General features: G+C 36.0%; 6 protein-coding genes across 7 annotated transcripts in view; 2 read left to right on the top strand and 4 right to left on the bottom strand.

Annotated features, from left to right (window-relative positions):
* Nucleotides 1-233: 233 nt before the first annotated feature.
* LOC17885533 (protein-tyrosine-phosphatase MKP1) lies at nucleotides 234-4,148 on the bottom strand. 2 transcript variants are annotated; one of them, XM_006290201.2, is made up of 4 exons: nucleotides 4,039-4,148; nucleotides 1,186-3,786; nucleotides 733-910; nucleotides 234-525 (listed from the first exon to the last, which is right to left on the bottom strand). In XM_006290201.2, the coding sequence occupies exons 2-3, from the start codon at nucleotides 3,487-3,489 to the stop codon at nucleotides 854-856; spliced, it is 2,361 nt and encodes a 786-aa protein (XP_006290263.1). In that variant the 5' UTR covers nucleotides 3,490-3,786; nucleotides 4,039-4,148; the 3' UTR covers nucleotides 234-525; nucleotides 733-853. The 2 variants fall into 2 exon arrangements, with proteins under 2 accessions (XP_006290263.1, XP_023637788.1); XM_023782020.1 differs by having other exon boundaries at nucleotides 3,981-4,073.
* Nucleotides 4,149-8,064: 3,916 nt separating this feature from the next.
* Nucleotides 8,065-12,310, bottom strand: LOC17885638 (beta-hexosaminidase 1). Its single transcript, XM_006290803.2, has 15 exons — nucleotides 11,846-12,310; nucleotides 11,656-11,739; nucleotides 11,538-11,573; nucleotides 10,941-11,052; nucleotides 10,771-10,841; nucleotides 10,516-10,646; nucleotides 10,356-10,372; nucleotides 10,155-10,203; nucleotides 9,754-9,854; nucleotides 9,425-9,484; nucleotides 9,293-9,326; nucleotides 9,054-9,152; nucleotides 8,810-8,869; nucleotides 8,463-8,713; nucleotides 8,065-8,372 (listed from the first exon to the last, which is right to left on the bottom strand). The coding sequence occupies exons 1-15, from the start codon at nucleotides 12,185-12,187 to the stop codon at nucleotides 8,197-8,199; spliced, it is 1,623 nt and encodes a 540-aa protein (XP_006290865.1). The 5' UTR covers nucleotides 12,188-12,310; the 3' UTR covers nucleotides 8,065-8,196.
* Nucleotides 12,311-12,892: 582 nt separating this feature from the next.
* On the bottom strand, nucleotides 12,893-14,283 carry LOC17885004 (photosystem I assembly factor PSA3, chloroplastic). Its single transcript, XM_023782555.1, has 3 exons — nucleotides 13,887-14,283; nucleotides 13,548-13,712; nucleotides 12,893-13,347 (listed from the first exon to the last, which is right to left on the bottom strand). Exons 1-3 carry the CDS (start codon nucleotides 14,247-14,249, stop codon nucleotides 13,027-13,029), a joined length of 849 nt encoding a protein of 282 aa, XP_023638323.1. The 5' UTR covers nucleotides 14,250-14,283; the 3' UTR covers nucleotides 12,893-13,026.
* A 4,866-nt stretch (nucleotides 14,284-19,149) lies between these two features.
* Nucleotides 19,150-20,228, top strand: LOC17885654. Its single transcript, XM_006292053.2, has 3 exons — nucleotides 19,150-19,257; nucleotides 19,388-19,493; nucleotides 19,955-20,228. Exons 1-3 carry the CDS (start codon nucleotides 19,222-19,224, stop codon nucleotides 20,098-20,100), a joined length of 288 nt encoding a protein of 95 aa, XP_006292115.1. The 5' UTR covers nucleotides 19,150-19,221; the 3' UTR covers nucleotides 20,101-20,228.
* Nucleotides 20,229-20,803: 575 nt separating this feature from the next.
* LOC111830518 (dirigent protein 24) lies at nucleotides 20,804-21,934 on the bottom strand. Its single transcript, XM_023782750.1, has one exon. The coding sequence runs from the start codon at nucleotides 21,911-21,913 to the stop codon at nucleotides 20,963-20,965; it is 951 nt and encodes a 316-aa protein (XP_023638518.1). The 5' UTR covers nucleotides 21,914-21,934; the 3' UTR covers nucleotides 20,804-20,962.
* A 967-nt stretch (nucleotides 21,935-22,901) lies between these two features.
* LOC17886063 (spliceosome-associated protein 130 A) overlaps nucleotides 22,902-24,060 on the top strand; it is a 4,374-nt gene continuing 3,215 nt past the window's right edge. Inside the window, exon 1 of the mRNA XM_006293267.2 lies at nucleotides 22,902-24,041. Within this exon, the coding sequence (XP_006293329.2) occupies nucleotides 23,071-24,041 (971 nt within the window). The 5' untranslated portion in view covers nucleotides 22,902-23,070. The remainder of the gene's footprint in view (nucleotides 24,042-24,060) is intronic.

Here is a 24,060-nt window from a genome sequence, read left to right as displayed (position 1 = left end):
TAGAAAACCATGTCGCATGAATCATTATAAAATTGCTTAATTGTACCAAATAAATCCCTGAAATGATCAAAATCTACATGAAGAGTAGTGTAATAATTTGAGGCCTAGAAACAGAGATGACAATAATGACATATTGTTTGGTTATACTATCTTAGAGAGAAGAGGAGAACATTGTGCAAGAACCAAAACTGGACGAGGAAAACAGTTGATCAAGTTATTTAAGAAGACGGCAATGAACAAATTATTCTTGATTAGTCTTCAAAACCTACAGAGTGTACTTTACTTGAATAACGAAAAGGAAGTTTAACAAAAAAAAATCTACTGTGCTGAGTGTATAAGTAAACATTGTAACATGTCCATTTATCTAAAATCCTCATAAAGCCCTACCTTACAATTTTATATCTGATAATGCTAACAATCGCCCTTGAGGATTTTAATGTGATAGAAGCAGTTTTTTTTTCCCCACTGTACAAGAGAGTTGTTTCTCCCTCCAACATCAACTTCCATAAGCACAGAGAGAGATCTCTGCAATGTCAAACAAACGAACAATAAGGATTATGAGAAACCTTTCATTCAAGCTTTTATAAGTTTTATGTTCCAACCATCCTCAACTCAAACCAATGATAAGATAACAAATATATGTGTAACAGAAGTGATGATCAAAATGGGTTTTATTGGGATGCAATTGAAAAGGAAAAAGTACATGGGACTGCGTTAAGAGAAATTTCTCACCTAAGCTGAATGAATACCCTGTCTGGAAATGGAAAAGTATTGAGGTCGAAGGAATCTGTGAAAGAAAAAAAGAAAAGTAGAAAAAAACAGAGAGTAAATGTCTAGAACTTGCGGGCGGGTGCTATAGCACACTCAGCAGTGCAAGAAACTCTGTCTGATCCTCAGTTTCCCTAACTATCTGTGAATAGAAAGAGAAGCAAGTTATCAGTTTCCCACAGCAAAAGGAGCGTAACATGTTCAAACCATGCAAACACTACAAGGATAAATCACTATATACAACTGTTGGAATCATACCGATTCTACCTAACCATCCTCAGACCTCAATAATGAAAGTGCTGAGATTGTAATTTCCATTTTCGAATTTAGTTTAGTTGGATAAGAAATGACAAAAATGACCAAGCAGACTTCAAAACTAGTAAAAAGTATCAGAGCATTTTAAGTTTTGGCTACTACCTTTATAGGGGTTTCTTCTGGCAAGTCCATCTGAGACAAAATGGATTCACCTATCTGTATCCAATCAACATTCTCCCCAGAGTCCGCTGCTTTGTTGCTATCTAATAGAGAACAGTTGTTATCATAAGAGAATGACTTTCCTATCCAAATGTACAAAATCCTACTACCCGTTTCTCCTACAGCATCACTTGGCAACGGGATTGCTATAACAGATTCTGAATCTAAGCAACCTCTGCTCAGTTCTGTGATCATCTCCATACTTGGCCACCGACATGCTAAAGGCTGGCCCAAGTTATCACCACCCGATTTGTGAATATCAGATCTACTGCAACTGATTAAGGATCTCGATTCCTTCTGTGGCAAATCCGAATCTACATTTCTCCCTTTGCAACCACTTGATGTATTTAGGTCGCCATTTCTAATACCCTCCAAGTTGAAGACTATGTCATTACTATCATCTGGATGTAAAGTGAAAGCAGGTGTGCCTCTGTTAGAATCAGCCAAACTAGGCAACTTCAGAGATCCTTTCAGACTGCCTCTACGCTCTGCAAGAGAGGGTGTAGCCTTTCTATTTGGTGACGGTTCAATGTAAGGCTGTGGAAAATTATTGACACCACAAGATTCTTTAGGAGAAATCTGGGGAGGGAGGAGAGAGAGGCTAGAAAATTTGGGCAATGTCAACGGTGGTGGAACAGAAGAAGGTCTCAAGGACGAGCGCCCAGTGGATTGTGAGAAACTCTTCACGTTATTGCTTGAATTTGCTGAGCATACAGAATCAGGAGAAAGGAATGGAGGAGAAGCAGAGGATGATGAAGAAGTTGAGGAAGGTGAGGCTGACGAATGCACGATCATCATTGAATCAGAATAGACCCTAGATAGTGGCGTTTTGGAGACATACCGAAAACCCTTCTCAAACCTTGATGCAAACTTACATTTCAATGAGCTCCAACTGTTTTCTCTAGCAGGAAGATGAGTCTCATGTTCGTTGTTGGATGATGCTAAAGTTGGCACAAAACCTCCATCAATGGCTTTCTGGAAAATCTCAAAATCCAGATTATAGGCATCTACCTTCCTGTCACCTGGTTGAATTTTCACCACCGAAGCCCCAATCATAGGCAAAATGCTTGCAAAAGCGTCCCAGTAATAAGCAGGCTCATCGCCTTCTCTGACCACCATAATAGGTGCTTCAACTTTCTCATATCGAGCAATCTGACAAACAGCAGCTTTTGCATCTCTTTCCATGATGGTTTCACACTGCCTACCAACCCAAATGTAAATCGCAGAAGGTAAGTGAATGATAAATGCACCTCTTGAATCCAGAGAAGACGGGGATGGATCATTCAACAGTTTTGGAACAAGATGCAAAGGATCATAAGGAGAGTGTGGAGACATTCTGTACATCCTAAGTAAGGAAGTAGGGCTAAGCGGAAACGCATGAACCCTCTTTTGGCATTGTAACAATTGGCAAGCAAAGCCCATGTTAGGATCAGCAATACCTCTAGCAGACTTTACATACTGAAATGCATCGTCGAAGCTTTGTCCTTCTCTCCACATCAGATATGCTATTACCAGCGAAGTAGATCGTGAAACTCCTTGACAACAATGAACGAAGATCCTTCCACTTTGCTCCCTCACATCTTCAAAGTAGTCAAACACATCGTAGAGAATACTAGTTATATCCTCGGATGGACTATCCTGTAACCATAGGGATCTGTAACAAAAATCAGACTTGAAGTACTCTGGGCAGATAAACCCAACACAGTTAAGGATATGCGTGATTCCATTGTTTTTCAATATATTCTTATCTTTTGCCACAGCATCTCCGCCCACGTATATATGATCAGCAACCTTGGAACATTCTTTATCAAAGTAAGCAATCTTTTCCCTCTTAGCTAGACCAGCGCTCTTATCTGAGACCCGCTGCTGCGTTGATGATAAATCGAGCTTTAATCTCTCCCCGGTTTTGTTCCCGCTAGGTGTTGGTGGATGCGGCCACTCACCGACATCATCTGATCCCGCCTTAGGCCACTCATCTAAGCTCCTCCTAGAAATGGAAAGAGGCTGCAATGGTGGTAAACAAGCTCTAGCTTTGCTGTTGTGATGTGACCGAGGTGTTAAAGGGGCAGCTGGGCACCTTCGACTCGGCCCAGAACTATTAGCACAGGGGATGTTCAGACTCTGCTCCTCACCCTGAGAAACTTGTGATGCAGTGCGTGAAGCAGACCAAGAGGCAGACCGCCAAAACATTTTCTTAGAACCAGGAGGAGCCTCATCATTCCCCATGGCATCCTCTCTTCCCACCATCCAATCTGATTTCAGATTACAAAGGCAAAGACTTCACTTTTATCCCCAAAAAACTGCAACTTGTTCCTCACAACATCTACTGTAAACCAAGGATCTTTGCTTCTCCCATAAACTCTTTATTACTATTTCAGTAAAGGATTAAATCCACATCTGATCTAACAATAACCATGAAGCTCTCATGAATCCATCAGTCTATCCCCGACTTCTAAACCCTAAAACATATCAAAACATGGAATATGAAGCAGGAGGCGAGAAGAACCACCAAGTATCAGATCACACAAACACGACAAACCCAAACTGCAAAAAGAAGATAGATAAACGCATAATAAGAAACACCTCTGACCATACGATTCCGAAAAAGTAAGAGAATAACCAAATTCAATAAGACCAGAAGCTACTCGAGAAAGGACAATATCGAAACCTAAAAAAACGGAAAGAATCTGAAAAGATGACCAAAACAAAAAAAAACAAAAAGGGATAAAGCAATTCACCTGAGTTATCTCAGGACGATATAGATATGAGAGTAAAGGAGAGAGATTTGGAACTTACAGAGTGAAGAGGATTGAGAGAGCCGTCAAAGTTAGATCTTTTATTTTTTTTCTCTTTAGAGAGAGAGAGAGAGAAATAGATTTGGGGCAAAGCAAAGGGGAAGAAGATGAACAAGGAACACAAAAGGAAAGATGGGAAGTGGTACGAAACAGTAATTTTTTTTTTAATTATAAAAAAAAAATCAAAAATTCGTTTCCGATTATTTTTGATTTTTAGGTTATAGTAATAGTATACTATATGTTACTACTATAATTTAATAAAGTAAAAAAAAAAATTGATAATAATCTCTTGATTAGCTCCACGAACTTGAATTCTTACAGAAATGCGTTGAAACTTTGAAACCAATTTGTCAGCATTTCATTTATTGCTTGTCAAAGATAATTAATTTATTAGTTTTCTCACGTTTTAATCTTCACATGAAAAGTAATTACTAGTAATAATACCCATTGTATTTATTTTTTGGTCAACTACACCTCAATGTATTACTTTTTTTCTAACATTCAAATAAAAATTTGCTTTACATATATTGCTATTTCTGTGTTTTATTCAGTCTTACTTGTAAATAAAACTGATGGTAATAAATTGATTCTAATCAAAGCATTAATTGTTCTTTTGAACCAAATTAATTGTCATAAGATACAAAAAAAATGCTATCAATTATTTTTGTATTTTCTTCTGATACTTTTTTTTGGTAAATATTGTTCTTGCACTTAACTAGTTATTTAGTTTATTGTCATTTGATTCCGATATAAATCTTCTAAAAATTAACAAAATAGTTTTAGATTCAAAATTTTAATCGTTAAGTCGGTATAATGTCGAGAAGAAAGAAAATAGTAGAACAGATTCATTTTATGGTACTTACAAAATATATGAGCAAGACTAAAATCTTCATGAATTGAAAGAACTTAGAAGCATGATGATAATGATACTCATTTGTTAGACATTTCTTGATTACTTTTCCCCGTGATAATTGACAGTAATGATTGTTGTTTTAATATTCTCTATTTTTGTCTTGTTTGCAATATTATTTCTTTATACGTCTTTTCACTTGGATAAAGAAAATAGGATTTTCCTCGTAAATATACATATATATATATATATGTATAAACTGATAAACTTATAACATTTTATTTTTTGTTCTATTTATAACTACTATCCGTAGCATTAAAATTTAAATAGTAACCACATATACTAATATTGACACCTCTGCGGATCGATTGTGTTTTCAATCATGTTTTAAAACGATAAGCTATTTGGGATATGCATGAGTGCAACGAGACAAAAACAAAATGTGGTTCGTTGTATGTGACATTTGACCAGCTTATTCGATCTACATTATTACATTATTCTGACGTTTAAATTGTGGTATATGAACAAATTTTAAAACAAAAACTCATAAGTGTTCGATTTAAAGCCAACAGTTTTAAGTTAGCTAATATAGTAGACTCCATCGTTTTTTATTTATCACTATACTATTTGGTTTATACTTATGCCGATATATTTAAATCGCATCGTTCACATAACGTCGTCAACCAATATTAGTACGTTGTGTGAATAACATACTGTAGTTATAATAATAGTATTAAACAAAAATATAGACGTCAAAAGTTTTAGTGAAAAGTATAGTATTGAAAGCAATGGCAAGTTCTTGTGTTGACCTGGTCGTGTGCAGTAATTTTATTTTGTTTCCAATAGATTGCTCACTGGGAAATATTAATATATGTATGATCACATATTAATTTTAGGCATCAAATTTACCTATTAATTAGTCTATTATTACGTTAGATGTTCAATCATTTTAGGCATGCAATATGTATCACATGATTAGTGTTGTTTCACAATTTTTCATGTGAATTATAATTATGTTTTTCTTAAAGAATATTGCTAGGTTAACTTCAAATAAATTATGTATGTTAAAAATAGAAAACATTGAAATAATAAAGACAACTTCTCATTGTTGACCAAAAAAAAAAAAAAAAAACTTATTGAGAAAAATATTAATATCCTCAAAATTTACGACACTTACCCATATATGTATATACTAAACAAGTCTCTCTCTAAAAAAAAAAAGTAAAAAAGTAAAGTGTCTCAAAACACCTACAGAAACACATGAAACGATATTTTTGTATGATCTTCTACGTTTCTCTTCTCTTAGATCTTTTAGTAGTTTCTCTCCAGTCTCAATGTTTTACACACCTACACGAAACTGTGATGAGCTAATTTCCTCTCTTAGTCATGTTAATTTTACTTGCCCTGGCTTCACCTTCACGTACGCTCAAACAAATTTAATTAACGTTACTTTTTTAAGTTATTGACCAAGAATATATGTACTACTCATTTTCTTTAGTGATCAAATTAATTGCAATAATATCGTTCATTGGAGGAAAAAAGGTTAACAACAAAGACCGCCAGTTACGTACTCTGAAGTTTACATCTGCATGTCTTTGACTCTTTGAATAATCTGTTGTTTGAAGCAAACACATAATCTTTAATTACTCGAGTAAAGAAAAGTAATATTGTTGTTTATGATATAACTAAGAAAACAAAACAAAAGACTGATGAAAGTGAAAATGTTGATCTTTTGAATTATGTTTTGTTGGCGTATATTAATACACACATGTGAGAGATATAAATAACCCCTCTATCACACAAAACTTTATTGGGTTATATAACATTACACAAAAACACCATTTATAGAATTGACATGATTATTTTGCTAAAACATGGTCAGTACTTAATAGCATCTCTGATGTTCTACTATATTCTTTTAATCTCATATTCCTATCATCATCATCACCAGATTTAAAGCATTCACTCGTACTGAAAAATATACAAACATGCATATCAATGAACCACGCCAGCTGGCACAACCCTACGATATCATCAACGACTTTTGAATGAGCTTTTGGAAAACGATCGAATTAGTAAAATACTCGTGAGACTGTTTGTTAGAAAAAGATAAGAGTGGAACTAGTCAAAACCATATACTAATTTTTTTAATGTGATTAATATATATATCCAAACGTTGGATTTTCATGAGAATTTTTAAGGACGCAGTCGCTGTACATGATGTTCTTCTTTGGTCAATAATTGTAACCTACACGTCGTCTTCAATGCTCTATTAGATACTCTTTATATAATTTTGTGTTTTTCCACAATGCTATAGAATGTCTCTACGAATATGCATATAATACTAAGAAAAAGCCGGAACTATATATAGCTTGCTGAAACTATATCATTATTTAACCAAAAACGTCGTCATAGCTAAATGTGGACTTGACTGAGTTCGTATTTCAGTATTTGAGCTTATAGTTTACGTTGATATAGTAAAATAAAACGTCTTGTTTTCATATGAAACTATATATACATCGTTTTGAATTTTATTAATCATTTTCTAATATTAGAACACGATACACACGAAAGCATATACAGTTAAAACACCAAAACAATTATATATTTACCACTTTCCTCTTATGATGAGATTAAAATCCATTACAGGTTTAATCGATCTATGTTGTGTTGCTAGTTTATATTTCAACCTTACGCATACTTTATATCAAATTTTCAAAAAGAAACATTATTATGTATACCATAATATAAGACCGGTCGCGAGAAACAAATATTACTGTATTGAGGAAACGTTATAATTTTTTGTTCCTAATGTCTACAAAGTCAATGTTTTAATTTTTATGGCAGCGACGCGTCGGCGTCGTGTGTGTGTATATCATATGATCGAAGAGATCTGATGATATCATAACAAACTCAATCACCTTGTCTTACAAACTCGAGAAAGAGGCCTAAAGAGAATGAGAGTTCTTGAATTGGTTTGATCTCATTTAAGTCAACTCATGTACAAAATGTTCCATCATAAAATTTTATCCAAGTGTAAGTAAAACTAACATAAGCTAATTAGTTCTAACTAACTTATATAGTACCATGTAGAAGAGTAAAATTACTCGTGATAGTTTGGACCGTAATTTCATATGTTGTCATGATTCATTCTTGTTGCAAAGACAGAACAAAAGAAAAAAGAAAGACAAGGAAAGCCAACTTTGATTTGAGTGATTGGGAAGCAGACACAGTTAAGAATTGCAAATGCAACAACCGTTTTCGGACGAGACACGTTATATATAGTACAATGAGAAGTAATGTTTTGGATCACTGAGCATAGCAAGAGCCAGGTCCCGAGGGCGGTCTTCGTGCGTAAAAGTTATCCACTGGAGCCGCTGGAACCCCGCGGTTATTCAGCAGACATCTGAAGTAGTGTAGACGTGGCAATACAGTTAACGTTATGTTCCCTTTTGACACAGCCTCTCTGGTGCTCCACATCCGTTCTGTTTCACCAACGATAACGATTTAGGAAAACTCAGAGCAGAGGTGAGACCATTAAAAATGTACCGGGTTAAAGATCATGTAGAGTTTACCAGCAGCTGCTGCAGCACGCGGCCAAATAGTCTGAAGGACAACGGATGTATCAGCTGTTTCACCCCACATGCAAACTTCTCCTCCGATCACAAGCTTTTGATGAGAATGATCGTTGATTCCATGAAGAGGTTCGGTGTTGTAAACCTCGTCCCACGGAACATCTAGATGGTCGAGGTACCAATATCCTTGGTTACTGAAAATGCATCTGAATCCTTTTGCTGTCGCGTTCTTACATATGTCAGACACTAGCCTGCAACGAGATTAAGAGAGCAGTTTGATGTACTATCATACAAAACTACGACAAGAGACGAAGACTTCTGTTTACTATGGTACCGTATGATCTTACCAATTTTGCACCACTGTCCTGGGATCAAGATCTTTTCCAAAGGAACTGAAGGTTTCTTCCCTGGGACCATTCCACAATATGCACAGAATTCAAGTCAATCTTTTGGATTTCATACCCAAACATAAAAGAATTTTTTGAAGCTAGAACTGATATAATAAAGTTTGAATCAATAATTGCAGCAGGAAAAGGCTTTTGAAGAACTAGAGAACTTGACAGATAATGGAATCTTTGTCAAAGATTGTACCAGTTGACAGGTGTCCAATTTTTCGATATAGCTATCTGTTGTGCTCGGAGTACAAAGTATTTATATGCATCCTTGGTTGTGAAGTTGCGACCCTGAAGCCTACAGTTGAGAATGATGAACATATCAAGCAAAAGGAGAAAGTGAAATGTGAGAAAGAAGCAATATATCAGTTAGCTAACTTAAATAGTATTAGCTCGTATAATGATTAACGAGACAAGAGAGGGACTTCAGGGCTTTACCATTCTTTAACATGAGTTGTGTTTTTCCAGCAACCTGCCAGACAAGAAACCGAGAAGCAAAGCTCTTAAAAGAAGCAAAAACACATAACTAGATGACATGGAAGCAGAGATTTCAGGTGTCAAACAACTAACCCGTATTAACTTCATCACCACCCAAGTGGAAAAGCTCAAATGGGAATATCTTTCTCATATCTGCTACAAACCGAAACGCAAGAGAAAATATTAGAACCTAAACAGGACATACAGAATAAATGTACATAGTACATAATAATACACAAATTGAGATGCAGTACATAAGATGCTGGATGGATCAAGATTTCCTAATAACTTTCGCAGAATTTGAAGATTAACTTGTTCTTTACAATGTCAATACTAATTGGATCATAGAACTAGAAAAAGGAGTACTAATGATTCAGATGTGTACTATACATGGAAAAATGAAGTAACTACTTGGAGTAGACCTGCCAAAATGCCAGAAATCACATCGAATGTAAAGTTTTTAGTAACGTCAAGGGGCTCTCGGCAAGTCAGAGAGGGCCAAAGATCAGGGTATCCAGTCCCCCTACAGTGAAAGCAAACCATATGTTCAAATAAGGTATTTGTGTCATTAGAGCAAATAGAAGCTATAAATTCCTGAAGCAAAAACACAGCTTAAATCGACACAACATAACTCATTCTTGAACATTAGGACTGTAGAAATACAAAGTATACGCATACTCTTTTGTTACTTTTAAAAACTTAAAATCCTATGCTACTCTGCAATCTCGGGTGGAACATAAAAGACCTGTGTGACTAAACAACAGTGTGACATTAAGAGAGACAAATATGATAACACAGTTCATCAAGTTCTAATTATTCTTACCATGATTCCGCATGGCCAGGGACATCTACTTCAGCCATGACATTAATGCCTGCACAAAGTATCTCAACCATGTGAAGTATGTTGTCAAAGTTGAAATCAGTAATCACATAGAATCCGTTTGAAATCATTCTTCAACTTAAAAAGAATACGAGTTTCATGCCATAACAATCATGTCAGGCTCCAGAGTGTGTTAATAAGTACCTCTCATTTTGGCAAACCTTCACATGTTGAAATCACACACCAACCATGAAACATACCACGAAAAATATAATATAAAGAGTATTAGTAAGAAGAAAGAACAGTTGATACTTACTCAAACAAGCTACTTTTTTTTGTAACATACAAAACATCAAGCCATTACCTGACAATTTCAGAAGCATCCTCAACTGTATAACGTTCCCATCTGGAATAAGCTCCTTTCCACAAATTAGGATATGTAGGAATTTCAAGAGGAAATGATTGCTCGTCTACAATGTGCCAATGCAGGACATTCTACCTCACATAACCGTCCACCGGAAAAAGAAGGGAAGAAATTAGATATCTGATAAATATACCCAAAAGGTAATTCACACAACTTTGTAGATCCGAAAGAACAACAAAAAGCTTGATTTCTTACAAGTTTAGCAAAGGACATGGATTCAATTATTTGCTTAATAACATCAATTGGTAAATAATGTCTTGACGTATCTGCAACAGAATAAGTAATAAGTGGCAGCATATGATTGCAGTCTCTTTACATATGTGATGGAATGAAAGCAAGGGAGAGAAAGAGATATGGACTATTACCTATTAGCAGGCCACGGTATTGGAATCTAGGTCTGTCTTGAATATACCAGGGTGCTTTATATATTTGCACAGATTTGGTTAAATAGTCAAAGGCACACAATTGGCTAAATGTCTGCAACATTTTCAGAAAAGAACACAAAATAGCAAAGAATCAGTGATACTCAGCAAATACTAAAGTTGGAATTTCGAGCAAACAGTTCAAGGTTCACAAGTCAAGACATAGAAAGTCAATATGAAGAGAAAGACAAAGCTGTGCGAATACAAACAAAATAAAGCTCTTAAGCGAACAAATGAAGAGAAATATTCACTAGACGAATAAGACCATGTTTCAATCCCAAGGATCAAGATGGAGAAACTCATCTCCAAAATATCAATGCACCAGTTTAAAGCAAAATTAAATGAGAGTAAGATGAACAAAATTCCTCAAACCGGGAAAAACATTTACTCTACAAAATCAGTCTTAAACTAAGAAACACATCTCTGCAGAAATTAATACCACAAAAACATGTGTAAGTTAGTGTCACCAGAGTCAAACTGAGCATTTATACACATCCATTTGAGAAAAAGAAAAAGTTAAAAGCCGTCAGACTTACACACCTCCAATCCTCTAAGAGCACCATAGACAGTATTAGCCTGAAACCAAAAGAAAAAGTAACCCATAAGCTTATCACAGACACATTCCTCATAAGAAGAAGTTATATAGCCGCAGCAAAACCTCGATCGTGGCTGCTCCAACAATTGATTGCTCATTCTTCTTCGAAACCATTAATGTATAACTCTCATCCACACCCAATTGAAGCTGAAATTGACCAAAATCAACCAATTCAATTATTTTGCCACTACCAGCTCCTAAAAGATTTAAAATTTCCAATCAAAAGAGTCTAAGTTTTTGTCTTTTTTTGTACCTCCTCAGAACCAGAGTGAACAACGATCTTCAAAGAAGTGATATCATACTCGACCATTCTCAGAAATCTAAGTCTCGACAATAGAGAAGCTCTACCAGAAGCATGCTTAAAGATTATCCCCATATACCTCTCAAACGCAGCTCTAACAATCGGCGATCCGCTTCCATTTCCAGCTACGATTAGAGCCACGGCGGGATCCACCGAGAGGGTCTGGTTTCCGAACGAAAACTCCGCCGGCAACGGCCATAGATAAGGAGGAGAATCAGCCGGTGACGGAGATGACAGAGACGAAGTGATAGATAAAGAGATGCATATCAATAGGAGAAGAAGACGAAGTGACATTTTCGAACAGAGTTTGTTGGTCAATAGAGGATTTGTTGTCTCCTACATAAGAAGATAGAACATTATTTTAAGAGACGACGAAAGATTGAATTTTTATTTTATTACACGAACAACCCACTTGAGTTGGCTGTTAGCATCATGTTTCGGTTAGTTCGGAAGATATATGTCTTCAATCTTAACTCTTACTTAAGGAGTGTTTAATTAATCCACAGATACAATTATTGTAGGTTGACAAAAAAAAAAAATTACAGTTATTCTAAAATTAATATGAACCCTTCAAAGTTTAGCACCAAACCATCGCACCACCTACTACGTTACCTTTAGACTATAAATTTAACTTTACAATTTATCTTTTGTTACGCAAAAACTGAGTTTAACGGAAACAAAGATGAAACGTAACCTCAATCATGTGTTTACTGCCTTTGAAGACAAAAGAAAGGATCATTTGAAAGTGGACAATGATATAACGTTATGCATATCACTTTAAACTCATACGTTTCTCCCGCTTACGATGTGACTTGTCCTTTTGAAAACTTTATGACTGTTTTCCAATTTACCGTAGCTGATTCACAGCTATCAAATGACAACATATGATATGATATGATTCATGGATACAACCACTTCCGAAACCTATACAGATATTTGTTCATGACTCTACCTGCCGAGCTTCATAGAAGAGGAAAATGTTAAAATATTATCAGCAAATTTCCTGGAGACTATGGCTTACTTGATTTATGGACATATAATGAAAACATTAATATACTTAAAGTTATTGCAATTTTATAAAAATTTCGGACTGAAAAAAAAAAAAACATGTTTAGCCATCTCAACCTCTATTGTTAAGAATCTATGTTTTGTTGTTGAAGGAACTCAAGATCCTTCATCTGCATTTGAATAGCTTCTTTGGGCAACCGTTTGGCCATGACGTTCTCTTCTTCTCCTCCTTCCGCAACCCTTGTGGCTTTCTCTTTGATGATTCTCTCTATCTCAGACTTGGCAACCGAAGGGAAAACCGAGATTAGCATCACTTGTAGAAGCTTCTCATCTTCCTCTTCTATAAGTCCTCTACGAAAGCAACAAGCATAGATACCTTCAAGAGCTTTTTCAACTCTTAATTCCATGGGTATTATCGGAGCATCTATGTTTAGCTTTGCTCTTCTCTGCATTATAACCCAACAAAGTATAAACCTTTCTGTATAGCATATTACAATAGTATCAACATCTTGACTTCTAAAACTCATTACTGTAGTTCCAAACTAAGTTTCCTCTCAAAATTCAGGTCTTAAATGAAGAAAACCAATTTGTTCGAGCAGAAGATTAATAGCATGTAGTAAGAAGCACACATCAGAAGAGAACAAACCTGTCTGGCTTCAGTCATCAAAGCAATAAAGTTCTGTTCTTCAAACTCGAGATCATTGGAAATACTAACTCTAGTAACACCTTCAAGAATCTCTTCAGATTTTAAAAGCCCTGCACCTACTGCAGCAGCCCAACAACACAGAAGCACATACAAAGGTTCTCCTGCCTAACACCATACAAAGCAACAACAAGCCACTTTTAGAAAAAACTGATCACACATTACCAAAACCCCAACAACTAATCAATGAAACTCGAACTAAACTAATCAACATAATTGCTAAACCATTTGCTTGATTGATGTTAAAACAGAGGATATGCGGAAAAAAACTCAGAAATTTACTTTGCCTCTTCGCTGTTGGAACTCGTAGAAAGCTCTCGAATCATCGGGAGTACATTTATTCCCAACTCGTTTCCTAAACTCGGCGAAATCGACGAGATCTCTTCCGACGCCGCCTTCATCACTGAGAATCCGAGCGAGGAGTCCGATAACAGGAAGCGAACCGATGACTTTATTGGCGAAGCTGGCGAAGGAGTTCGGTTTCTCTATGTAAGCTCGAATTGACAGAGCGAAACCACCGTAACCTCCTCCTCCCCCGCCGCCGCGTTTAGGAGGGGACGAGGAGGGTTGGTTGCGAAGACGGAGATGGAAGAAGGAAGGAGAGATTTGGTGGAAGGAAGTGGAAATGTGAGTGACAACCACCATGGCTGTGAACAAAATCGAAGCTTTTGGATAAATCTTAACCTCATCTTTAAATACGTTATCTTCTCCATACAAATATTTGATATTGTTTTTTCTTTATTGTTTCTTCTATAGTTTACTAGCGGATGACTACTGTAATTAGCTAATGAGTACCTTTGTTTTTGTATTAAATCTAAAATCAAATCAACTCATTGGGCTTTCTAGTAGGCCTATAGTTATTGCGTAAAGCCCATGTTCTAATAATATAGGGAATAGAGAATAGGAGAGGAGAGGTATCAAAATAGAGGACTACGGAAAGTAAATTATTTAGCAGTCAAAGGTTTGTTTAACTTGATGATCTCTAAGTTAAAATTGAAAATGTGTGAAGAGAATCTAATCAAAAAATTAAACATGTTTTTTTCGTTTACAGATACTGTAGATGACGACGTTTTATTCATACGATGAATGTCTCTATGATATATAACACGTTTTATTTATTAATTAATACATGCTAAACTTTATACCGAGTTAAGAAATAGTAATATAGTTTTGATTATTTTTAGGCAACTCTAAAATCTATTTGATTATTTGAGATCAAATGTCGCACAAAATTACATATATTAACCAACTGTGTGTATATATGCGATTCTTATAAGCACGGAAATGTGGAAGATACATTGGATTCACCATATTTCATCATATTCCACTATTGACTGTAAGTTACAATATGTAACACAGGGAAAAAACATTTGAAGAGTAGAATGATAATCTCATCGTTATAGAACAAAGTGTGACTTGCCAAGTTTCCATCAAAAAACAAAAAAAGTTTGATATCCTTTAGTAAGACAAAACATGAACGCAAGGATTTTGCATCGAGGAAGTCTATCTTAATTCTTGACTTCACATAATATGAACGAATAACAAGATTTGTCTTTTAGAACTTACTAAAATTTCTTACTCTTCAGAAATATGAATTTGATAGATGGAGTGTTGTTACACAACGTTAACGATTACATTAGAAGATATACATAGGTAGTTTTTAGTTGAAAATTTATACTTTTTTCAGAGTGTCTCTCTTGCTAATCTTGAGGTACAATAGGAAAAAAAAAACAGTTTTTATCTTGCTATAGCTCTGATAGTGCAGAGGAATCCTAAGTTGAGGAAGACCAAGATCTTTCAAAATAGTATAAGGGTTTCCTAAATTGTACAAAGATATCGAATTATATAACCTAAATTTTGGATCCACTATAATGGAGTGGACCCGTATAAAGTTGTAGGTTTTGTTTCGTAGCTTGAACATTTGTTTGTGTATAGTACACATGGTGAAATTTTTGTTTATTTTGGTACTTTTTTTAACCAAAGCTTGATGGGGGCGTTTTATATAGCGTTGCTTACTCGAACCAAATAAAAATATCATGCAAATACAAATTATGCGAACCGAAACTTTCTTTTTCTCAATCGTGATCTATATAATTGGGCCAACCAAGTAGTATTAGACAAACAAAACTATTCAAAACAAGACACCTTAAAAATCTAAAAATTTCATAATTCAATACATAGCTATATATTATTAGCTAGATGCCCTCTACAATAATAATATCATTTAGGACATCACTCTGATCACTTGTTTTTGGCTCAAAGGAAAAAATACAACAAACATATTCCGTTATGCTGACATGGCAAGATCTCATTGGACAACAGAATTCAATCACATCGTACACTTTAATCCCCCCCCCCTCGACTTTAAAGAATATAATTTGAGCAATTTGGCTCATAGAGAAAAAGGAACAAAAAATCAAAATCAAAATCAAGTGGATGGGTGTGGTCAATAGAATCTCCACTTGTCCCTGCGACAAAATTTGGGGTTTGCTTTTTCTTGAGAGCTTTTTGGTTTGAAAATTTGAGAGCTCAAGACAATGAAAATAATAATAATATGAGTCTACTAGACTGCACCACCTTTGTCTCTTATTGCACTGTCGCGTCTTTCTGCTGTCTCGTCCTCCAGTGATATTTCGTAGTTCTTCTTGATGACTTAAACAGCATTTAATCAATTAGAAACCCCACCAAACTTTTACGTACGTTTTCTTGAGAAGAATCGAACGATAGATATTCAAAATGGGTAGAGAGGAATCAATTATTCTTGATGGCTTGTCATTTTGGACCAAAATGTGTAATCAATCATATATTCTTGATGGCTCTCTTTCGTAAACTATGAATATATAGTTTAGTTGCAAGAGAATAACCAGATTTAACAATATTTTACGCCAGTTTCTAAGAGCTGATATATAGATGCAAAAATAAATATAAATGAATCCAAGCATAATCACGGAAAGAAGTTATTAACATAATAATTAACATGGTTCATATTTTAGTGCATGAATGCCCTTAATTTAATTTAGAGGTAAAATCGTGTGTGTGTATATATAAAGTGAAATCCGAAATATTTATTTATTTTCCATCGTTGATGTTCGAACTTGGACCGGACTCTCTCCTTTAGAATATGGCTAGATGATAGTATGATACACCGGTTGAGCTATCCAGTTTCTTCATCATGTGGGTGAAAACATTTTGTTTGTTCATTACTTTTTTACTCTTTGTTTTCATCATATTTTTGGTACCTACGAGACTTATAGTTTTGGAACCGGCTTCAAAGTTTACCGAGAGTTTGGGACCAACCTAGACTCTAAACTTCTATTCTAGGTAAAAATATTTGGATTCAGAAGAAACAATATATAACTCTAGTACTGGCCTGATTTTGACACCGTTATAATTTTTGGAAGCATAAAAACGTTTGGATAAACACGAAACGTTTTCAAAAACGTTAGAAATGAAATACACTCGATCGTTAGTGGTAACTACGGATTGACTCAAATGAAAAGATGGTAGCGCATGATCTGTAAGAGGTTGGATAAGGGAAGGTATCTATAGGTATACGAATAAGTGGATGAGAGAGAGTAGGCGTCTTGGTTTGTAATCTTGTTGATGACGAGGAGAGGGAATATGAGAGAGAGAGAGAAAGTGATCATGAATAGGGTTTTGAATTTGATTCGAGGGAATAGTTGCTGTTTCAGGACTCAAAAATAGAGAGCTAGCTAGCTAGGTCCACATGATGAGGAGAGGCGAATAAAATATGCATGTATGTAATAATATAGAGTTTTATTCAATGTGTCTGAATTTGATGGATCCTTGTGCTTCAGAAACCTTTGATTTCGACAAAACACCCTCCTCGATGTGTTTGTCTCTCAGTTCTTTACGTAACCTTTGTAGATTCTCTCTCGACTCTCATGTCCATTTGCGCCACGTCACTCAGTTTGTTCTACCATTTGCGATTATTTGATCTCATTGTAGATTGTTGTGCCTGACGTGGCATCTTCCCATTGGTTTAGAATCAAAAACTTTAATCTCCCGCGTCCCCTTCTTACCCAACCCAAAAAAACTGATGATCACTTTCCTTTTTTTTTTTTTCTTTTTTGATTTGCCCTTCCACTATTGTAACGTATAGTACTCATGACATGGTGATACGACTATACTCGAATACATTTTGAATAATGAGAGATCGGCAATATATTTGGTTGGTGTTATTAGCTTTTTTCCCGGGGGTTTGTGTCATTAATAAATAACAACATTCCAAATGAAAAAAAAAAAATAATTAAAGAAAAAGAAAGAGCTACTTTAAATTAATCATTAGACAGATTTGCTATATATGTGTAGCTATAACGCCTGATGTAATGTTTATGTTGATGTTTATATATGTGATGTTTTCTGCTAATCTGTACCAATATTATCATTTATGTGATGAAGCAAACTTTTGTCTTTTATGCTTCGTTAACTCGTACATGGTTATTCTATTGGTTTCTTTTACCGACATGGCGACATTTATATACCTCTTCACTTCTTTAAAAAAAAAACAAATATATATACCTCTTCACTTATAGTTTAACATGTAAAAAAATGTTGATACATATGGTTAGGAATTGATTAGGAGGATCATACATAACTGTTATGATTGTCCATTAGGAAATCCAGAGGACCATCCTCTAGGTCTTCTTTGTAACACCTACCCTTTCAGTGAATGATATTTACTATTTGGCAAAAAAAAAAAAAAAAAACTGTTGTGATTGTTATGTGTAAAATTACGTTGGTTCTTTTATGAGCAAATTAAACTTCGACACAGAAGTTTACTAATGTATGGAAATTGGAATATCTCATAATAGTTGCAACTAACACAGTCTATTCCTAAACAAGTTCATTACTCTATTGCCTCAATTTAAGAGTAGACGTTCCGGCCTTCCGAGCCTAAGCCTCTACGGACCTATTATCATCGAACGGTACGTAGTCACCGCAGCTACATTGGATATCTTACAACAGTTATTTTTTTTCTCTGTTCTTGATGGAATCTTTAACAAAAGCGTTTAAAACTTAAAACAATATAGTTTGACGATATATATGTTTATAGAAGAACTCGTTCGGTTAATTACAATTGCTCAAGTCATTTAAAATTCCGCATTTTTTCGTACTACTCTTCTAATTTTCATGTAATATCATTGCTTTAGAGCAAATCCAAGCTCTACAAAGTTCATTTAATTTTATTATATAACTTTAACAACTAACACCAAAAAGGTGTAGATTTCTAGAAGATTATGGAAATTAAAACACGACTAAGTGTTCTTTTGCAGAAAATGTAGAGAGAGAGGGGGCCAGGGATCACGTGGACGATGCGTGGGATAGAAATGAGAAAAAAAACGAAGGGAGAAGAGAGAAAGAGTGGTTTTACAAATCTCCTCTAATCCTTTCTCAGCCAATTATGATCAATCTCCCACGTGGGGCTTCTGGCCCCATGCATGCACATCATCTTTCAACTATTCACTCGTTTGTCTCCTTCTTCATCTTTTTGCGTGATCTTCTTCTATATATGGCTGTCTTTATCTCCACAAGTGGCTTTTAGAGAAGGCTCTTTTGAGTTTGGGTAGTGCTAACTCTAGGGTTTCCATTAACAATGGCTGATTCTTCTTCTGCTTCTTACATTCACATGGTAATTTTAGATGAGGAGATGATTCAAGAACCTCTTGTAGTACTAGCGACTCCGTTGTTTCCAAGAATTATTATATATATATTTCTTCTCTATAACGTATCTTTTTTTGGATGTGTGTATGTATGTATAGGTGCAGCACATGATAGAGAAATGTTTGATCTTCCATATGAGCAAAGAAGAGTGTGTGGAAGCTCTCTCTAAGCATGCAAACATCACTCCTGTCATCACCTCTACTGGTTCCTCTCTCTCTCTCTCCTCCTTTTTAAGTACTTTTCTATCTTCCTAGAATCGGTATACACACACACACACACACATATACGCATACATATGTACTCCCTAACCGGGTCATTATAATAAGTATAAACCATGGACATATCATCGTGTTATTATACAATCCTTAGTTAAAATAAGTTGATCTTGCGACATAGATAGGGTACTGCACATATGCCTTTTTGATCTATCTTTGGATTTCTCTAGTCATATAAGTGACCATGCATAGTCTAACGACTCTGTGCACTAGTGCCTTGAATACAGGGAGGCTAAAATTTATAAACAAAAGAAATAATAACAAAGAAAAAAGAGTAGATCGTCCTTGTAACATATATAATCGTATAAAAGTTTCTGTAAATATTGAAATTTAGATCTGTACGTTTTCCTTGGTGCTATCATAATGAATTGGTAACAAAAAATATAACAGTGTGGAAGGAGCTGGAGAAAGAGAACAAGGAGTTCTTCAAGGAGTATGAAGAGAGGCAGAGCAAACAAGAACAAATGTCGGAGGAAGAGACAAACCAGATGATCCAGAAGATTATCTCGGATTCATCTAAAGAATCCGACGACTGATCGCGATGTTAAATCGTTAGATTTCAAAAAAATCCTTATAGTTTATATATATATATGAATCTCATGAAAACGATTTATCCCTGACGCATGCATGTTTATGTGTAAATTAAATCGTCTTTTCCTTGCTTTGCATCGGTCCAACAAGTAAGACAGCAAAAAAAAAAAAATGGAGTGATGACACTCCTTTTTGTACGTTATATACGTACGTGGTCCACATAATATTTGCTTTTGTAAAATAATTATATAAAATAAAAAAACGGAAGCTCTCATACAATATTGTGTGGCGTTTTAATTGAATGTATCATGTTTGTATATATTTATATTCAAATAAACTATACTGTATATTGATAGTCTTGGTCACCTTGAAAGGGCTTTGGAAAGTAATTATCATTAAAAGATTTGAACATTACCAATACCAACTGAAACAAAAGGACTTTGTTTTTCGACATTTTATTAAAGCTCAAACTTCAAGAAACTATGCTCCAAAATTCATTAACAATGAGTTCTCAAGACTATGTGCATGGATTTGTTAAAGACTGTCAAAACTCTTAAATATTAAATTGTTCCTTTAATATGAGCTCTTAATTATTTTTTAGATTTAAGTCGGACGATAATACAGTGTTTCCACAATTCCTTTCGTGTGTTCATTAGAGACATACATACAAATATACAATACAACTATTCTAAGAAATGCACAAAAGTATTTGCCAAAACAAATCCAGAGTTTTGCATATAAAGACAAATTTAAAATATTCCCATTTAACATTTTTTATACATTAAAAGATGCACAACACAATAAAAACCCACACTTGAAACTAGTAAACAAGAACATAAAATTTGTAGAGATTTGCCATATTACTCTTCAAGCTTTGTAGTATGTAAGATAAACGCTGAAATGGAGAATGGTATCATGACCATCAGTGACATGTTGGTCTTCCTGGTTGTGTAGAGTCTCCACGACAGCGTATCCTTTAGCATGCTCGAATCTCCCAGTCCCGCCCACAACAGCTATATGCGAGGCGTGAGAAGCAGTGCGGTGAACACCAAAGAAGCTGATGGCATCATCAAGCGTGTCATGGTGACCATGCTCTTCACTGAGCAACACAGTTAAGGAAAGGGTCTGACTAGTTCCGTCCAAAGAGGTAGCCAGGTAAAACCCTTGGGCTCTGCCAATGACTGCAGAGCCTAGCTCATGGCCCTCGGTGAGCTCATCGTCGACCACAGTGATAGTGCCAAACATGAGCTGTTGGAGGGCAGCTACGGGAGGGAGCTGACCAGTGGTTACGAAGGGAAGATTGCTAGAGCTAAGTGCTCCTTGGGAGTTAGCGTTGCTATTTTGGATGACGGTGTTGGCTTGAGAGCCACTAAGTCCTGTGAGGAGTGGAGCTGTGTTTGGGTTGATTAAATTGTTGATGCTGTTTGCGTTCACAAGCGGCACTGCGTTGTCTACTGGGAAAACGTTGTTGCTGGATTTAGAAAACGGTATTCCATTCACCTCTGTTTGTGCTACTATTCCCGTTACCACACGTGCTGATGGGTGTGACCCGCCTAGCACGTCATGCATAAAGAACTCGAGGATTGGCTCATGTCCTCCTGTGACAGGTCCTGGCAGAGGAATTGGTATTGGAGGTTGTGTTGTTGTTGTTGTTGTTGGAGTTGCTGTTACGGCTGGTGAACTGTCATCTTCCTCTTCCGGTACCGGGGGGACTGGTTGTGCCTCAGTTTGAAACTCATCGAGAAGTCGAGCGGATTGGACAGTGGAAGCTATCAATAAGAGGAAGATAAAGACTGTTAGGCTAAGAGCTTTGGCCATTCTTGTTTCTTTTGCTTTGGTTTTAGATTCTGTGTTTATTTTCTGAGGCCTAATGGGTTTGTTTATATAGGAAGCTTGGAGGGTGATGAGATGATTGGAGTGGAGTTGTTGTTCTTGTTGTCGTTGCGTTCTTATACTCTAGTTGAGTAATGGATTTAACTAAACCTCTAGGTTTTTTAATTAACTTTAGTTTCCTACTTACTCCTCTTGTTGTTGATTTCTTTGACCTATTTTGTTTCTTTCTATTTCTTCGTTACAAATTAGAATAGGTCGTACCAAAAAATAAAAAACGATTTGGAAGAGATCTTAACGATTCATATCTTCGTATACTTAAATATTATGAATGCACTCGTTTGTACGAGACACTGTTGTTTATTCTAAAATTATGTTGTGGAGCTAAACTTAAGACCATCTCTAAAGGGGGCTCATACATGAGTTCATAATTTTATTTGCTCAAAAATAAATAAAAAATGTGTATTTAGTTAAGGATGAGTTTTTAATTAAGCATTCTGGTTCTTTTTATTGCCACACACATGAATGATAATGATTAGAGTTGGCCACTGTTATTTTCTTTTTGAGTTTTTGTTTCAAATGAGTTGATAATAAATAATAATACTGAGATCCACCATTGGAGGAGGATAAAATTAAGGGTTCTTAATAAAAAAAATTCTGAAATTCTAAACTTTCAATTAATCAAAATTTATAAATAATTTTTTTTAAAACCCTATAAAAAGAGTTCACTTTGGAGATGCTCTAAAGTTAATAAACCATGCCTATGGAATTATTATTATCTTTTTGTTACGACATGACTTTTTTCAAATTGGGCGAATTTTGGTCAAACACTTTTGAATATTGGACTTAGTGGTAAAACAGTTGGGCCAATATTGTCAAATTACATCTAGAATTAAGGCCCATGATTGAATCCTCCGTCGAGCAGGAACCACCACTCCCCTCGTCGAGAGCTTAGATTGGAGCTATGGCGGTGAATTCATAATTAGCTGAGCTCTAGGGTTTATATATTCATCATAATCGTCCCAAATCCAAAGTTGCACATGGTCTAGGAGTTCACCTGACCTCGGAAGCAAAACCATCCTGAAGTCGTAACAGTTTCCTCGCTTCTGCTAGACCCTAGCTGTGTAAGCTTACTCGTTTGAGAGATGTATCTGTACAGTCTAACTCTGCAGCAGGCGACGGGAATCATCTGCGCGATCAACGGGAACTTCTCCGGTGGGAAGACACAGGAGATTGCGGTAGCTCGTGGCAAGATTCTGGACCTTCTCCGTCCGGACGAGAACGGTAAGATCCAAACGATACACTCTGTGGAAGTATTTGGTGCAATTAGATCCTTAGCTCAGTTTAGGTTGACTGGTGCGCACAAGGATTATATAGTGGTTGGCTCAGATTCGGGTAGGATAGTTATACTCGAGTACAACAAGGAGAAGAATGTGTTCGATAAAGTTCATCAGGAGACTTTTGGCAAGTCGGGCTGCAGAAGAATTGTGCCAGGCCAGTACTTGGCTGTCGATCCCAAAGGGAGAGCTGTTATGATTGGAGCTTGTGAGAAGCAGAAATTGGTTTACGTTTTGAACAGAGATACTACTGCTAGGTTAACCATTTCTTCTCCCTTGGAAGCTCACAAGTCTCATACCATTTGCTATTCTGTCTGCGGTGTCGACTGTGGCTTCGATAACCCCATTTTTGCAGCCATTGAGCTTGATTACTCCGAGGCAGATCAGGATCCCACTGGCCAAGCCGCAAGTGAGGCTCAGAAGCATCTGACTTTCTATGAGCTCGATTTGGGGCTCAACCATGTCTCTAGAAAGTGGTCAGAACCAGTTGACAATGGTGCTAATATGCTTGTTACTGTTCCTGGAGGAGCTGATGGCCCAAGTGGAGTTTTGGTTTGCGCTGAGAATTTTGTTATTTACAAGAATCAGGGTCATCCAGACGTGAGATCCGTGATTCCTAGACGAGCTGATTTGCCTGCTGAACGAGGAGTTTTGGTAGTTTCTGCCGCCGTGCACAAGCAAAAGACAATGTTCTTCTTTTTAATTCAGACCGAGTATGGCGACATTTTCAAGGTTACTCTGGATCACAATGGCGATAATGTCTCCGAATTGAAGATCAAGTATTTTTGATACAATTCC

Source organism: Capsella rubella, unplaced genomic scaffold (genome assembly GCF_000375325.1).
Source record: "Capsella rubella cultivar Monte Gargano unplaced genomic scaffold, Caprub1_0 scaffold_5, whole genome shotgun sequence".
Taxonomy (NCBI): Eukaryota; Viridiplantae; Streptophyta; class Magnoliopsida; order Brassicales; family Brassicaceae; genus Capsella; species Capsella rubella.
Note: the sequence above shows the minus strand (reverse complement) of the source record. Positions and strands in the feature narration are given on the sequence as shown.

Bases quoted from the DNA above. Each gene is read 5' to 3' on its own strand.
- LOC17885654 (XM_006292053.2), top strand. From the start codon at position 19,222: ATGGCTGATTCTTCTTCTGCTTCTTACATTCACATG. The intron at 19,258-19,387 runs GTAATTTTAGAT...ATGTATGTATAG, and splicing joins CTGCTTCTTACATTCACATG to GTGCAGCACATGATAGAGAA. The intron at 19,494-19,954 runs GTTCCTCTCTCT...AAAATATAACAG, and splicing joins TCCTGTCATCACCTCTACTG to TGTGGAAGGAGCTGGAGAAA.
- LOC17885638 (XM_006290803.2), bottom strand. From the start codon at position 12,187: ATGTCACTTCGTCTTCTTCTCCTATTGATATGCATCTCTTTATCTATC. The intron at 11,574-11,655 runs GTTTTGCTGCGG...TTTTGGTTTCAG, and splicing joins TTGGAGCAGCCACGATCGAG to GCTAATACTGTCTATGGTGC. The intron at 9,855-10,154 runs GTAAGAATAATT...CTTTCACTGTAG, and splicing joins CCTGGCCATGCGGAATCATG to GGGGACTGGATACCCTGATC.
- LOC111830518 (XM_023782750.1), bottom strand. From the start codon at position 21,913: ATGGCCAAAGCTCTTAGCCTAACAGTCTTTATCTTCCTCTTATTGATA.
- LOC17885533 (XM_006290201.2), bottom strand. From the start codon at position 3,489: ATGGTGGGAAGAGAGGATGCCATGGGGAATGATGAGGCTCCTCCTGGT. The intron at 911-1,185 runs GTAGTAGCCAAA...TTCTATTCACAG, and splicing joins CAGAAGAAACCCCTATAAAG to ATAGTTAGGGAAACTGAGGA.
- LOC17885004 (XM_023782555.1), bottom strand. From the start codon at position 14,249: ATGGTGGTTGTCACTCACATTTCCACTTCCTTCCACCAAATCTCTCCT. The intron at 13,713-13,886 runs GTAAATTTCTGA...GTATGGTGTTAG, and splicing joins TCCAACAGCGAAGAGGCAAA to GCAGGAGAACCTTTGTATGT. The intron at 13,348-13,547 runs GTTTGTTCTCTT...GTTATAATGCAG, and splicing joins TGATGACTGAAGCCAGACAG to AGAAGAGCAAAGCTAAACAT.